This window comes from Apus apus, chromosome 12 (assembly GCF_020740795.1).
Source record: "Apus apus isolate bApuApu2 chromosome 12, bApuApu2.pri.cur, whole genome shotgun sequence".
Taxonomy (NCBI): domain Eukaryota; kingdom Metazoa; phylum Chordata; class Aves; order Apodiformes; family Apodidae; genus Apus; species Apus apus.
Genome location: NC_067293.1, coordinates 1,395,170 through 1,408,890, shown reverse-complemented (window position 1 = coordinate 1,408,890; position 13,721 = coordinate 1,395,170). Strand labels below are relative to the sequence as shown.

Below are 13,721 nucleotides of genomic sequence, written 5' to 3'. Positions count from 1 at the left end.
TTTCTTCCAAGTTGCTTTTCAATATGTGTTTCTCTGAGTGGTGACTGAGAACAGTCTGCATTGATGAAGATGGAAGGACTGTGAAGCTCAAACACTTGTGGAGCTTCTGTGAAGCTTCCAACTATTTGGGGTTTAGGAGGAATTCAGGCTCTGAAAATTCATTTTCTTAACATTTGGTAAGATGAGAATTTGGAGGAGAAAGTATTAAAATTTTGCTTTTCATTAACACAAGCTAATTAAATCATTTAGCTAGCACTTCCAGTACTGAGAGCACTCAGCCATGTACTATTTTGAGGTTTCACTTGTTTTTCTGCCAAGTTCTAGTCTCCAGACCAGCTTAAGTTTTGAGTGGGAACTAAGGACTTTTGGACAATGTCAAGCATCATCCACTGGAGCTGCTAATTTGTGGCTAGATTGTGCAACTCTTACCCAGCCAGTGTGGCTAATTTTAGATGTGCCTCAGAGGGCAAGTGTGGGATGGCTTTGGTTAAACACAGGCTAGAGGAACAGCCCTGAGCACAAGGATTAACTGTAGAAGAATTTAGTATAATAATGAGTAAGGCTCATATGATGTAGCCCTTTCTTTTAATTCTGTGTTAATAATGTGAAATTTACTGTAGTCAAGGGTTTCCTGAGAATATTAGTTATAATACACTCATTTCCACAAAACCTTTTCTTTCTCAGTAGCAGAACCTCACCCTTTCTGTGGTTTTAGCACAGTCTGGAAAAAGGGGCTTTCTCCTGTTTTGTTGTGGATTCATCTCTTTGCCATTATCCTTCTCACATCTTTGTTGGATGTAGACTTTGTTTTCCTTTAATAAACTTATTTTTAGCTCAGTAAAGTACACTTGAGATACCATCCTTCACAGGCAGCCATGTTGCTGCCTAAGCAACCTTATTCTTTCTGGACCATTTAATGTAGGGTGGGGGGTTTAAAAGTAGTGAAGGTGCCCTGAAATTCATGTGGTGCTTGGAGTTCTGTTTCCCAAGAAAGGCTGAAATCCTGAAAGTCAACAGTAAAACTCTGATTCTACTGAAGTTAGGTTGAAAGGAGAGTGGCAGGCATATAACCTCAATAAGACTGGGAATGTGTGGGTACATCACATCTAGAAAGAGCAAAGCCCTGGCCCAGCTTTTCCCTCAGCAGAGTGCAGAAGCCCAATGCACTTGCTCCCTGCTTCTCCCTGACTTTTCAGCTCTGAGTGGAGGCCAGGCTGCCCAGAGGCAAGAGTGGATCCAGACCTCTGTATCCCAGGGTGGCTTACCAGGGCTGGCAGAGGCTTGCTCCTGCTTAGCTAGCAAGACTGGCAAGAGTCAGGCAAAAGGAAAGAAGGAAATCTGCAACAAAATCTGAGAGGAGACTTACTGCTGAGGTGATTCGTGCAGAAAAGTAAAAAATATAGAAAGCGGAGTTTGTAACATGAATGAAAGTGCTGAGATTAGATCCTGGTGTTTGTCTGATTAAATTGGGGAAAATTCCCCGTGTACTTCTGTACACTTTCAGGGAGGCCCTTTCTGGGCTGCTGCAGCCAGAGTTGGTTCAGTTCATCTTCAGTGGGTCTTTGCCTGGTGAGAATAAAGCTGCAGCACTTTTCCTGTGGGCAGTGCAAGCACCCTCACAGTTCTGGCAGCAAGGTGTTGGTGCACTGTGACATGAATAACAAGAAATAATGTCACTGGAAGAAATGCTGCTGTTGAAGTGACTCACTCATGACTTTGTTTCAGCTGTTACAACATTGCAGAATTAATGGCCAATCACTAACATTACAGCAACATCCTTGTCACAAATGAATGCACACACTGAGCTTTATTTCCGTAATGTCATCGGGCTGGCAGATAATAAGAAAGAAGAATTTTTGCCTGTAAATCGCAGCACATGTTAAAAATCACAAGCAGAAAGCAGAGAAGCTTGTAAATCACCTTGCTGATCAAAGATTTACAACTCTTAGCACTGGTCAGAGCAGGGAAACATGGGGTGATGACAGAAGTCTACATTTTCTGAACAAGCTGTACTAGCAAGATGTGTCTGGGAAGTGAGAAGGCAATTAATTAAATACAAAAGGAAATAAGAGCAAAGAGGAAAGGAAGGGAAAGGGAAAGGAAGAGGGAAAGGAAAGGAAGAGGGAAAGGAAAAAAGGGAAAGAAATACCTCAATTTGTAAGTCTAAAGCTAGCCAGAAGGACCTTTCTGTTCCTTTCAAATACTGCTGAAATTTCTTACAGTGGCATGCTTGAAATGATGTCCCCTGAGACACCACCCTCTTCCCATCACCTTAGTCTTCCAGTCTAATAATTCACCAGCTTTAGTGCTGAAGCCAGGTAATGGCAATGATTCTTCAAGGGCAGCTTTAAGTTGATATGGGCTGTAAGTCAAGGAGAACAATTGGAAAAAAAAACAAACCAACAAACAAATCAATATATTTTACTTAGAGAAGTGTTACTGTGTTATTAATGCTGCCTTTGTTTGCAAAGTCTTTTTACAGTCCACTTGGCCTGCACCCTCCCTGCTGTTTGCTCAGTGTGCTCTGCTGGGCCGGACAGAGACTGTGCTCAGCTTCTCTGGCTGGTTTCTTTATGCTTAGCTTCACTTGAAGGGTCTGCACAGCAATGTTTGGATAGAAATACTGCAGAGATATGGTTATTTATTTAAACCATCTGTTTTCACTGGCACAAAGACAGCCCAGCACAATATTTCTGTTGGTCTTCAAACTCTTTGCACACCTGGCAGTGGCCCTAGATGTTAGCAGATCCAAGTGAACAGATCCTGCTGTTACAAACAGTTCATGCATGTTTGGTGCAGGTCTAAATAATTCCTATCACTGAAGGCACTGCCCTTTTTCTGCGTCCCTTTCCAATTTTCTCATCCTCCAGCCTGGGAATAGCACAGGATTTATAACTGGGGGAGGGGCGGGTGTGTGGAATTCAATCTGGCACTTCTACAGCAGCTTATATCAGCCTTTCTCTTCCAGCAAAAGCTTTTTGCTTGTGTTTGGTGCAGGATAAATATGGCCTTTAACCCTCTACCTGATTGGATATTACTAACATGCCTTTTCATGAAGAGCCAAAAGAATTACAGAGCCAGGGCAAAAACCAGCACTGAGCAGTCTCCACATTGCTCTCCCTGGGGTTCTTAGCTCTGGCTGTTCAGGGAGCTGTTATCACACAGAATCACCAAGGCTGGAAAAGACCTTTAAGATCATCAAGTCCAGCCTATGACTGACATGACCACATCTCCAAAACCATGGCACTAGGTGCCACATCCAGCCTTTCCTTGAACACATCCAGGGACGGTGCCTCCACCACTTCCCCAACTATGAAACATCCCCATTAGCTCCTGACCCTGCTTCTAGTCTCCCAACTCAAAATGGGTCTGTTTGGGGGGGGCTTGAAGAAAGACATTAACAGTGAACATGGGCTTTGGTGGGTGCTGTTTCTTGAGTATATTCTGATTTGTTTTTCATTCACTCCCCCAGGACACATCATGAACACAGTCCCTGCTACCTCAAATTCCACGGTCCAGTTTCCCACGTGTTGGTAAATCCACGGGGTCCGCATGCCCAGGGTGCAAGAAGTGGATGGGAAAACCCAATTGCCTGTTTCCTTTTGCCAGGTGAGTGTTGCTGTCATCAGCATAAAACCACATTGTATCCACACACAACAAACAACTTGCTCCTCCCTGTCCAGAGATGTCACTAACAAAGCCCCTGGGTAGCACTAAATTATGTGCAAGGCTGAAACCACTCATCTGTAATCAGGCAACAAAATCAAACTTGTTTAATGGTACATCCAGACAGTCATAATAAGGCCAGTGTAACTGTGGTAGCGACGCCAGTAACAACAGCAGGACACATCCTGGAGCAATTTGGCTGAGTGCTCCCCTCTTGGGCAGCAGGCACTGCCAGTCAGCCTCTTCTCTGCAGCACACAAACCTCTCGGTGTTCTCCACCCACTTCCTTTTGCCCCAGCAATCCTGCCCACACCTGACGAGCAGGCTGCAAGGGCAGCAGCTGGACTCCAGGCTGGGGCAGGTGCAGCAGGCAGGATACGTACCTTGCATGGCAAAGCCCCTTCAGCATCACCTTAGCAGTCCCCTGTACTGTCGCCAGCAAACAGCAGGTGCCTTCAGGAAGCGGTTCCGCAGGACCAGACGCGCTGGGGTTGTGGGCGGCCTGCGCGCTCGCAGTCCTTAGAGAACGGGCACAAACCATCCTGGGAGCAGAACCAGAGACCACGTCACCCGTCTCGGTTCTCACCACAGCTACAAGTATTTATTGTATTTGCTCCTGTTTTCTTTTCCTGGTCCAAAGATTCTGGATTTCCTCTGTATAGCATGAAACCATCGCAGCAGCAGGGCTGGCCAGGAGCTCCTCTCTTGCTGCCCTGTATCTGTGGGGGAGCGAAACTTTGAGGAAATCAGCGTGTTGGTCACATATTCCCTCAAAAAACAGCCTGTAGGATAAGGGCTCTGTTAAGGCAGGTGGCAGTGTGGTTACAGCTCCCCATGGCAGGAGAGAATAACCCTCCCTGTTCCTGACCCACCTTGTGCAGACACACAGCACCCACCAGTGCTTTTCCCTCTTGGAGTAGGGCTCTTGGTGGCTGCCACAGACTTTCCTGTCACTTGGGTGTCCCCTGGGACTGCGAGGGCCCTCCACAGCTGGACATGGGCACCAACACTACACAGCATGCTCCAGCCAAACCAAACCAATCAATTGTGAACTATAAATGGTGTTTTTTAAGTCAACTAAGGCAGCAGGTGACAGACTTCTTGACAATTGCACTATGAGTGTAATTTCCCTGTCTCATCCTTTGCTGGATTTGGGCCTGTGAGGCTCTGTAAAGACTCCATGCTTTGGTGTCAGCTGAGAATTGGGTGAGCAGCAGAGTTTGCTGTAAGGCTGCTCATTTTTGGCACAAAAAAATACTCGTCTGGCTACTGGGGAGTTAAAATACAGCAAAATCGCCCCTCTTTGCATTTATCCAGCTTCCAAACAGAAAACAAAGATCTAGTGTGATAGCACAAATATGTGGAAAGCAATTCCACTTTAAGACGTGCTAAAATCCCTGTGGCCTGGGCTGCACAGCAGTGGCTGATGGTAGAGAAGCTATCAAATGTCAGGTCATGGCAGTGATAGGAAATGCTCAGACCAGTCACTTGGACAGGCCAGCTCTCACCCAGGATGAGGAAACAACCAGGGACTTCCATAGCTATAAATTACTTATTTGTTCAAACCTGCTGCTTTCTTCACACTTCTGCAGTGTTTTGCAGTAAATGTGATATAGTATCAACCCAACCTATATAAAACCTGCCTTTAAAATTGCTGTCTTTCGGGGGAAGTAATATCTCCTCTGAAGTGGCTGAGCCAAATGATTTCCAAGCATTTCTTGCCTAGATCAGTTCAGTCACTAAACCTGTGGATCAAGAACTGCTTTCAGTTACACCTGTAGTAAACCTCTGGTAGGTCACTGGGCTTGTTCTGATTTATACCAGTTCAGGAAACTGTCATGAGGGATTTTTTTTTTTTTTTTTCTTATTTCCCCCCCCCCTCAGTTACAGTTCTAGAGAACTGTAATTCAATTCAAAAATTCAAAGGAGACTCTGATTGCTTTTGTACAGGTAAGAGGAGCCCTGGCCCTGCTGGAGGGATGATATCTGTTACTTGCTTGGCATCACCACATGGGGCAAACTGTGCCACCTCTTTCCTGATTTCCTATGGACCTGGAAAAGCTTGACTGCAATCACACACACCCTGTGAGTATTTGCTTCATGAATAACAGCTTCACAGCTTTGGTAGAAGTGAACTAAAAAGAGAAGCAAATGTATCAATATATCATCTTAATGCTTCTCCAGATGAAAAAAAAAAAAAAAGTAATAAAGTTAACTTCCAGGAGCAGCCAGCAAGATACCACCAAGTTCTCTTGGCATCTGAATTCTCTGAGGTTATTTATGAGCCAGTTTAGTACCATGGCTTATTCTGAAAAACCTTGATCCTAGAAAAAAGTGTCTTTTCCCCTCCAGCTGTACAATGGGTATAAAAGCCAGGCAGGCTCTAGCTGTGTATGTTGTTGCTCTCTGCTATCACAGCAGCAGGGCAAGAAAGTGTGTGTCTGTACAAAGACCTGTGTGTGCAGCCCTTGTCTCTGCTCAAAAATGTGCTTATCAGCTCTTGGCCCCTGCTGGGAGCTGCACAGGCAGGCAGCAGTGAGCCAGGCTCAACAAGATGCCCCAGACCAGAGCACTTTTTCAAGCACTGTTGTTTTCTTTAGGAGACAAGTGTTTCTGCAAGGGTTTAAGTTTTTTATATATTCTTCTAAATGTTTTTTTTTTTTAAAAAAAAGAAAGTGTTCCTCTCTTGGAGAATTTTTGTTGCTGCTGTAAATGATACTGAAAGAGGAGGAAGGTGCTCCATGTCCCTCAGACAGTGCTCAGGTCAGCTGCCTGGCTTTGGCTGGTGTGTGGACAGCAGAGGTGCTGGAGGGAGGTTTGGAAATGAGCCTGGGGGATGTGGGGGCTTTTGGAACAGGGAAACAATTTTGAACCCTTGCTGCTGCATGGCCTGGCCTGTGGAAAGGGCTGAGCACAGAGACCCTGTCAGACCTGCAAGAGGTAACAAATAACTGTGGCTCAGAAATGAGAAGGTGCAAATCTTCACCGGGATACATTTTGACTGGAGAGAGCTGGAAAAAAAAAAGGCTGTGAACATTAAAAGCATTTAAGAAATACCATGTGCCTCTTTTCTGCAACAAATGTAAGAGATTTAGACAAATAAGCAATTTTACAATTTGTACCTGCAGTTTTGGGGAGATTATCTTTGCAGTTAAACACCTAGTGTCCTCCCTTAGCAGTGAGGGATTGTGTAACCCTCTGTGGGCAGGGCTTAGAAACACTAAAATGCCAGTTATTCCCACTGCATCCCCAACAACATGCAATTCCAGTTTGTTCAGGAATAACCCAGTATGTTACATGCTTTGGAGGATGCTGATCTGCTGCTGTACTTTGGGCAAAACCTGGTGCTGCTTTTTAGCTATAGAATAACAAGAAAATTTATTATTTGGGGTAGATTGGGATTTGTAATCCCAGCACCATCAGTAAGATTGAATAATTCCTTAAAGAGGAAAAGCTCAGCTGTAATACCACAGATATATACATGCATGGATGAAACAGAGATGGCTTTGATGTACAGTTGTTCCTAAAACATTCCTGTGATGTTACAAAAATCCCAGCCTAAAAGCTTTACTCATTCTGTTACAGTTCCCAAGCAGAGCTGAGGCCTGACTCTGCCCACACAACAACGTGCCCTCGGCCACACCGCTTGGAAGCTGCACCAGCAGGGAACAGCCCACCAGACCAGGCAGAAGCAAGGTAAATGTTCATCTTAAGGTCATTTCCCTACTGATCATTGTTCATTGTGAGGCCTGAATTCTGTACTTTTTACACATAGGTAATAAAAGCTTTGGTGCAAAATGGTGGACTTAGGCACATGTTTCAGTGAATTTCTGAATCCAGGTCTTGGAGATCAGCTGGCCACATCTGTTCTGGGAGAGTCAGTTTGGTCTGTGATCTAGAAATGGCCCAACAAACTAGCACCCCCCCCAAGACAAATTAACTTTAAGCTGGGTTTCTTTGGTTTTGGTTTTTGTTTTATGCAACCAAAGTTCACAGTAGCTGGCTGAATGCTGGGTGGCTGGAGAAAGCTAAAATCAAGTCAATAGTGTCACTACCTAAGTCAAGGAGAGGCTGCAGCGGCGTTCCCAGCTGTGGAGCGCTCTTCTCTCTGGCCACTGCCGGGAAAGCAAGGCAGGGTGGGCATGTGCTGCAGGGCATGGAGGTCATGTATTGCTTCTCAGGAAGCTTTGGTGGTGCTGACTCCCAGCCCACATGCTGGGTGACTGGGTTTCTTCCCCATTCCCTCTTTTTTTTAATTTTTTTTTTACTTGATGCTTCTTTGGCAGTACATACAGGTCATGCCCTCCCCGCCCCCCCAATGACCACCCCCCTCCTTCCCCACAGAGAAGGGAGTGCAGAATTCTGGCAAACAACTTTTTTTGGCCTGCAGGCTGTTCTTCAAAGGGAGGGTTGGTCTGTAACTGCATTTTGGGTCTGCTCTCCCCAGCAATGTGCTTTGGACCCGACGCTGTGCCAGTCCTCCCGAGTGACTTCAGCTGAGCGGTACGAGAGACATGGGATCGCTGGTCCAGGTGAGCCCCAGCACAGCACCACTGTCCTCTTCATTGCAAGCAATAATGTAAGCAAGAGAAGAAAAGCTTGGCTTGGGGTATTGCTGAAGCAGGAGGCAAATGTGAAGCTGTGATGTTTGAGGCCTGGGTGAGCCTGTTCCTGAATCTCCTCAAACTCTGGCCCCAGAGGAGCCTTCATGCTCGCAGCTCTGCCTCTGTCCTGTCTCTCTGCCTTTCTCCCCCAGCAAAGCTGCTTTGGGTTTGCATTTTTTGATTCCCTTCTCTGACTGGTTTGCTAAAGTATGTAGGCTGAATACTTGGGTCAGTCCATGTGCCAGTGAAGTGGCCACCACAGGTAGGAAAGAGCAAAAAGTGTCATGACTGACAAGGGAGCTCTGTGACCACAGTTAATTACATGTGTCTGGCTGTTCCTCCACAAGGTGACAGACATTGCTCCCGACCACTACCAGCTCTGGGTGCCATGGTGGGACAACCCAGTTCTCTTGGCTGTGACTGCATTGATGGACTAACTAGAAATACACAACTGTCTTACCTGCGAAATGCCTCTGGGTTTCTTCTCCCTGTGGGAACTTGTTCCCTCCGTGCCAAAGGAAACCAGGGCAGGACCCTGCTCATCTCAAGCCCAGCCCTCCACAGGGAGCAGTGTGTGGCCAAGGCCCCTCCCCTCAGCAACCCACCACCTGCTCTACTCCCAGGTGCTCTGAAATCCTTATGTTGCTCACAACGTACTTGTGATCAGATGTCTGTCTGAAGGAGTCAGCTGTCTTCAGGCTGGGGTGGGAGCTGAGCAAAGGTCAGTAACAAAGCCTTTTAAAACCATGTTTTGCAGCAGACTTGATCCAAGCTCCACTTGAAGCAACCCCTGCCCGCACTGGCAAGGCAGAATTTGTCACTGTTGAACCTCCAGCTACTCATTAATCATTTCACTCAGTTCAGATGGAGGACACAAAGCAAAGGGGAGGTGGGATATTTCCAGAACAAACCTATTTTTTTGGTTACCCACAAATGTCTTAGTGTCTGCTCTGCTGACAAGCTGGAGCCCCACCCCAGTGATGCGTGCTCAGCCTTTGGGAAGAGTGAGACCGCTCTGAGGAAAACCATTTAAATGCCTTCAGATGCCTTTTCACTTCTTTTTATTTAATTCCATAAATATTTTCATAAGGCTCAGTGTCTTTACAACACTTTTTTAAACACTTTTTTTGTTTTATACACACAACTTTGACACTTGTTTGACAGGGTCAAACAGTCCAATATAAACAAAATAATAAAACTGGCAAGTGCGGATCAGCTGGGTTACCAAAATCCTTTTTTTTTTTTTCTTTTTTTTTTTTTCTCTTACTGTTAAAACCCCAAAAGCACTAAAATATCAGTATTTGGCTTCAAACTAGAATTTTAAAAACCTTTTTTTTTTTTTTTAAATTCTCTGCTACAAGTCCCTGTCGTCATAGTGCCTTTAAACTCCTACAGACTCTTCTTGTCTTCTTAAGGAAAAATAAGCTTGGTGATGCCATGCAGAACTTACAATAGCTACTAAATATACGTGTTCCCTGAAATGTAGCTGCAATGAAAAGATGACAGAGCATAAAGAGAACAAAACCAGAAACCCAAAGCACCACAGTGTACTATCAATAACATTGCAAAGGATGGCCAGTGACCATCCAGAAACTGAAACAAATTTCAAATATATTTCTCTATGTAGTATTTTCTATTTACAACTGTTAAATGCACCTAGGTTGGTTCTTGTTTGATCTTTTTGGAGAGGGTAGGGAGGCGAAAGTCTTGAATTTAGATCCTAGTGTCTAGGTCAAAGGGTAATGCATGTCATTCACCTAGGGAAGAGGGTATTTGTATTTTTTATATATATATATATAGATTCAGCCAGAGAAATCCCGTAAACATGTAAGTTTGTTACAACTCTTGTTTCTGCATATGGAATGGTTAAGAGGGTTCCTCCTGTCTGGCATTGAAATGAAAGTCTGTATCAGATGCTCAGTCAAAATCACCCCAATCTGATTGCACCTGCACTGCTTCCAGTGCTTTCGGACACACGAGGCGGCTCAGCCCTGCTCCCTATTGGGAAAGCCGCAGTGGGCAATAAAAGTGAGACCCAAGTGCTGGTTCTTCTTTGTGATAACGCTCCATCTCTTGCAGCACCTTGGCAATTTTTGGAGGGGAAGAGCTTTCTCCAATGCCATGCCTGAGAGCCAAGCCCCTCTTCCCTCCAGAGCAAAGGCCTGCAGCTGCCTCGCCTGCCGCCCGGCTCCGGCAAGCACCAGCAGCACTAGTCTGGTCTGGCTTTCCAGTTAACAAAGAAGCTGGAGTCCAACAAGGGGCCTTGTCAGATCAAGCGAGTCTTGATTTATGATGCAAATAATGGTGTGGCGGTGGTGTTGCTTTTTTCCTAGTGCTGAATATTTAGGAAGCATCTTCTCATAAAAATTATGGATGTCTCATTCTCACTCTCTGAGGCACAAAACAGTAAATGAACAGGCTTAACTAATGTGCTTGTTACTTTTTTTCCCTAAGCAATTAAAAAGGCAAAGGAACAAGTGAAACTTTCATCATGTTGCCAACAGTCTGTAATCTCTCTCTCTTTCTCTCTCTCTTCTCTCCAGCCATTCAGAAATCATAAAACATTTCAGTTACCCTCTAAGAACCCATCTTATTCACTTCTTTAAATACCCATTCTCTTAAAGAAACAAAATAATATTTGCTACATATTCAGTATTCAAATCTGACCATAAAAATGCAAAGATACAAAACAGCATAAAAATAAGTTCTGATACAAAATTGGGTTGCCTCCTGTTTGGGATTCCCAGTGTTTCGCTGCTGCCTGTCACAGGGGGGCTAGTCTCCCTCTCCAAAACACTAACCTGGCTTTGCTGTTTATTGATAGTTTCTAGATTACTAAAAAGTGCTGAGATTATTTTTTTACTTAAAAAAATAAATAAATATAGCTACTGCCTTGTAATATGTCCTGATATAGAACAGGCTTCATGGAAATACTGAAATCACACACTCTTCTCTTCCCATTTGCTTGTATTTCTTAGGGGAGGAAAAAATAGCCTGGAGTGCTTCTGTGGTGTATCAGATTCAAAAGAAAAAGATAAATACTGTGATCAATCATCACTTTATCCCATGTTTTCAAAGGAGCTTGCAGAGCAGCTCTGCAAAGTTTTTAAGTTTATCTTCTAAATCTGCTTAAGAGTCTCATTTGCCCTAGGAAAAAAAAATAATCATTCTAGTGCACAACGATTTGTTTTACAAGCTTAAACATGAGCTTCTGAGCTTGCAAACAAAGGTACTTAAGGCTGAAATTGTAGGAAATGTCTTTGAAAACAGAGCTATGAATCTCCAGAGGGAGAAAAAGAGAGAGAAAGAGACCTGGAGAATCTGGCTACTCACTCCAGAGCCCGCTGACACTGATACACCTCTGCTGAACCCTGGGTGCTGTGCAGAGCAAACTGCTCCCTCATTTAGGTCACGTAATCACGGTCATACAACTAAACTTCTCTGGTCACATCCAGATCTTTCCTGAAAGGCAAGTTCTCAACTCCTCTGCAGCTTGGGTGCATTAAATATGAGGTAAATACTTCCACTTAATGAGGCAACGATCCTTCCACTAACGGATCACTACCAGCAGCTCATGTTTTGCATGGAGATCAGTGCCCAAGTGGAGCCAGGGATCTGATGGGCAACAGAGTGGAGCAGGCAGTGAGTGCCGTCATGGTCCTCACTTTGGGGATCATTGCTCCTGTAAATGGCAATTAGTGGTTCACTAATGTGGCACTTTGCAGGGGTGAGTGTGGCCAACAGGATGGGACCTTAGTTCCTGAAGGAAGAAAACTGGCCATTTGTTGGAGCCTAACAGCCAGTTTTCCTCTAGCTGGAATGGAGGGCATCAAGCCATCAGTTTTTAAGCTTTTATCTTTGCATGGAAAGCAAAGATAGGAGTGGGCTTTTCAGAGTTGTGTCCCAGCTTAAAAAGAAATCAAAGATAACCCCACCGAAACAAAATCAAATGCAAAAGAAATAAAAGCCCCTGATATTCTTTTCTCAGTCTTACTCCGAGTGTGAAGAAATCACACTGAATTGAGAAAAAGACAGTGCTTAAAAAAAAAAAAAAAAAAAGGCAAAAAAATTAACTGAGGAAAACCCATCTCTCACTTCCTAAAGAGCTGATACCCTTTCTGCTTGTCTTCACCTGCCCAAAACAAAACAGCTAAAGCCAGAGAAAGACTGCGCAGCAGAGCACGGTGCAGACAGGAGCACATCCAGACAGGCACAAGTCAGACCAGAAAATGCAGGACGGGAAAGGGTCGATGCTCTCCATTGACATGGGAACTCCAGGGACACCAAGGAAGGGACAGACAGGGAGGGAGAGGGAGCAGAGATCTCCCGGCACTCCAAAAAACAAACAACCCCCCCCATAAATAAAATCAAATAAAATATACACCAGTGTAGTCCATGAGGAATTTCCATGACGACTCCACACAAGCGAGAAAGCGTTCTGGGATGGCAGTGAGGACTTGGATGAAAATGAGGAAAAGGAAAAAACAAAAGAGATGTCCAACCAATGGAATAAAATAAAACAGGTCACATGGTCAGAAATCATTGGTGCTTCCTACTATCTAGTAGCAGATTGCTTCCCAAAAACAACAACAAAAAAGTTTTTGGTCCTTCTATATATATACATATATGTATATATATTATTATTTTTTAAAATGTGTGTATATATATATATGTATATATATTTAGTTGCAACAGTGCTTCTCCGAAAAAAGGTCCATCTATAAATATAATTTTATTTATTTTTATTTTTAAATTTTAGTTCTTTTAAGTTAAAATTCTCCATCTCTCTAGGTATTATTTTTTGAATGGTGTTAACCTGCTGAAGTTTTGCCAGAATGGTGCCTGGCTGCGTCTGGGTTCGGTGAACTCGAAGACCTGGGACTGGGATATGCCATCTGTCACCATGTATTGTCCCTGATTTAATGGATCCTGGGGTGGTGGGTAGGCTGGAGGAACCGACTTGGAGTAGCTCACACCTGCATCGATGATTGGGGGGAAAAAGAAACAGATCAGTCAAAGTGCAATTGGGTCAATAGTCCTTCTTTGTCATGCTATCGCTTCTTAGCGCTTAATAACCAGGGTCCCAAAAACGGGGAGAGGTTCTAGAGATGGCCAATCTACGGAGGAACGCAGCAGCTGCCTGAACACTCAGCTCAGAGGCTCCTACACTAGACCATGAGGTGAAGATTTGGAAAAGGTCCATTACTTGTATTGGCAGAGGTTTGCCGGCCCTCATGGAAAAGTCCTCCTGTGTGACCTGAGGAGGCCCAAACAGGGCCAGGCCATGCGCAGAACCAGGTCAACCGCATCGTTCAACCCGCTCGCACATCGAACACTTGCTGTTTCCAAGTGTTGCTTTCACCCTCCCTCCCAGCTAGGCCTGGAAAGCGGTTTTGCCCCAACATGCCCTGGTGACCAGCCTCAAGCAGTGTGACCCCAAGGCCCGCTGGG

At 44.7% G+C, this 13,721-nt stretch overlaps 1 protein-coding gene and 1 long non-coding RNA gene across 18 annotated transcripts in view; one reads left to right on the top strand and one right to left on the bottom strand.

The window, feature by feature from the left end:
- Positions 1-3,164: 3,164 nt before the first annotated feature.
- Positions 3,165-8,426, top strand: LOC127389852 (uncharacterized). 2 transcript variants are annotated; one of them, XR_007890716.1, is made up of 4 exons: positions 3,165-3,609; positions 5,617-5,751; positions 7,252-7,362; positions 8,114-8,426. It is a non-coding gene; the product is annotated as an uncharacterized LOC127389852 (long non-coding RNA). The 2 variants fall into 2 exon arrangements; XR_007890715.1 differs by lacking the exon at positions 8,114-8,426 and having other exon boundaries at positions 7,252-7,473.
- The window catches only part of ARHGEF9 (Cdc42 guanine nucleotide exchange factor 9), a 215,639-nt gene continuing 205,496 nt past the window's right edge, over positions 3,579-13,721 (bottom strand). For 12 of the 16 annotated variants that reach the window (XM_051630749.1, XM_051630748.1, XM_051630754.1 and 9 more), the window contains 2 exons: positions 13,087-13,246; positions 3,581-4,385 (listed from right to left, as the gene is read on the bottom strand). In XM_051630749.1, the coding sequence (XP_051486709.1) occupies positions 4,268-4,385; positions 13,087-13,246 (278 nt within the window). In that variant the 3' untranslated portion in view covers positions 3,581-4,267. Of the gene's footprint in view, positions 4,386-9,314; positions 13,247-13,721 lie in introns of those variants that run through there. The other 4 variants (XM_051630753.1, XM_051630751.1, XM_051630752.1 and 1 more) reach the window with 4 other exon arrangements.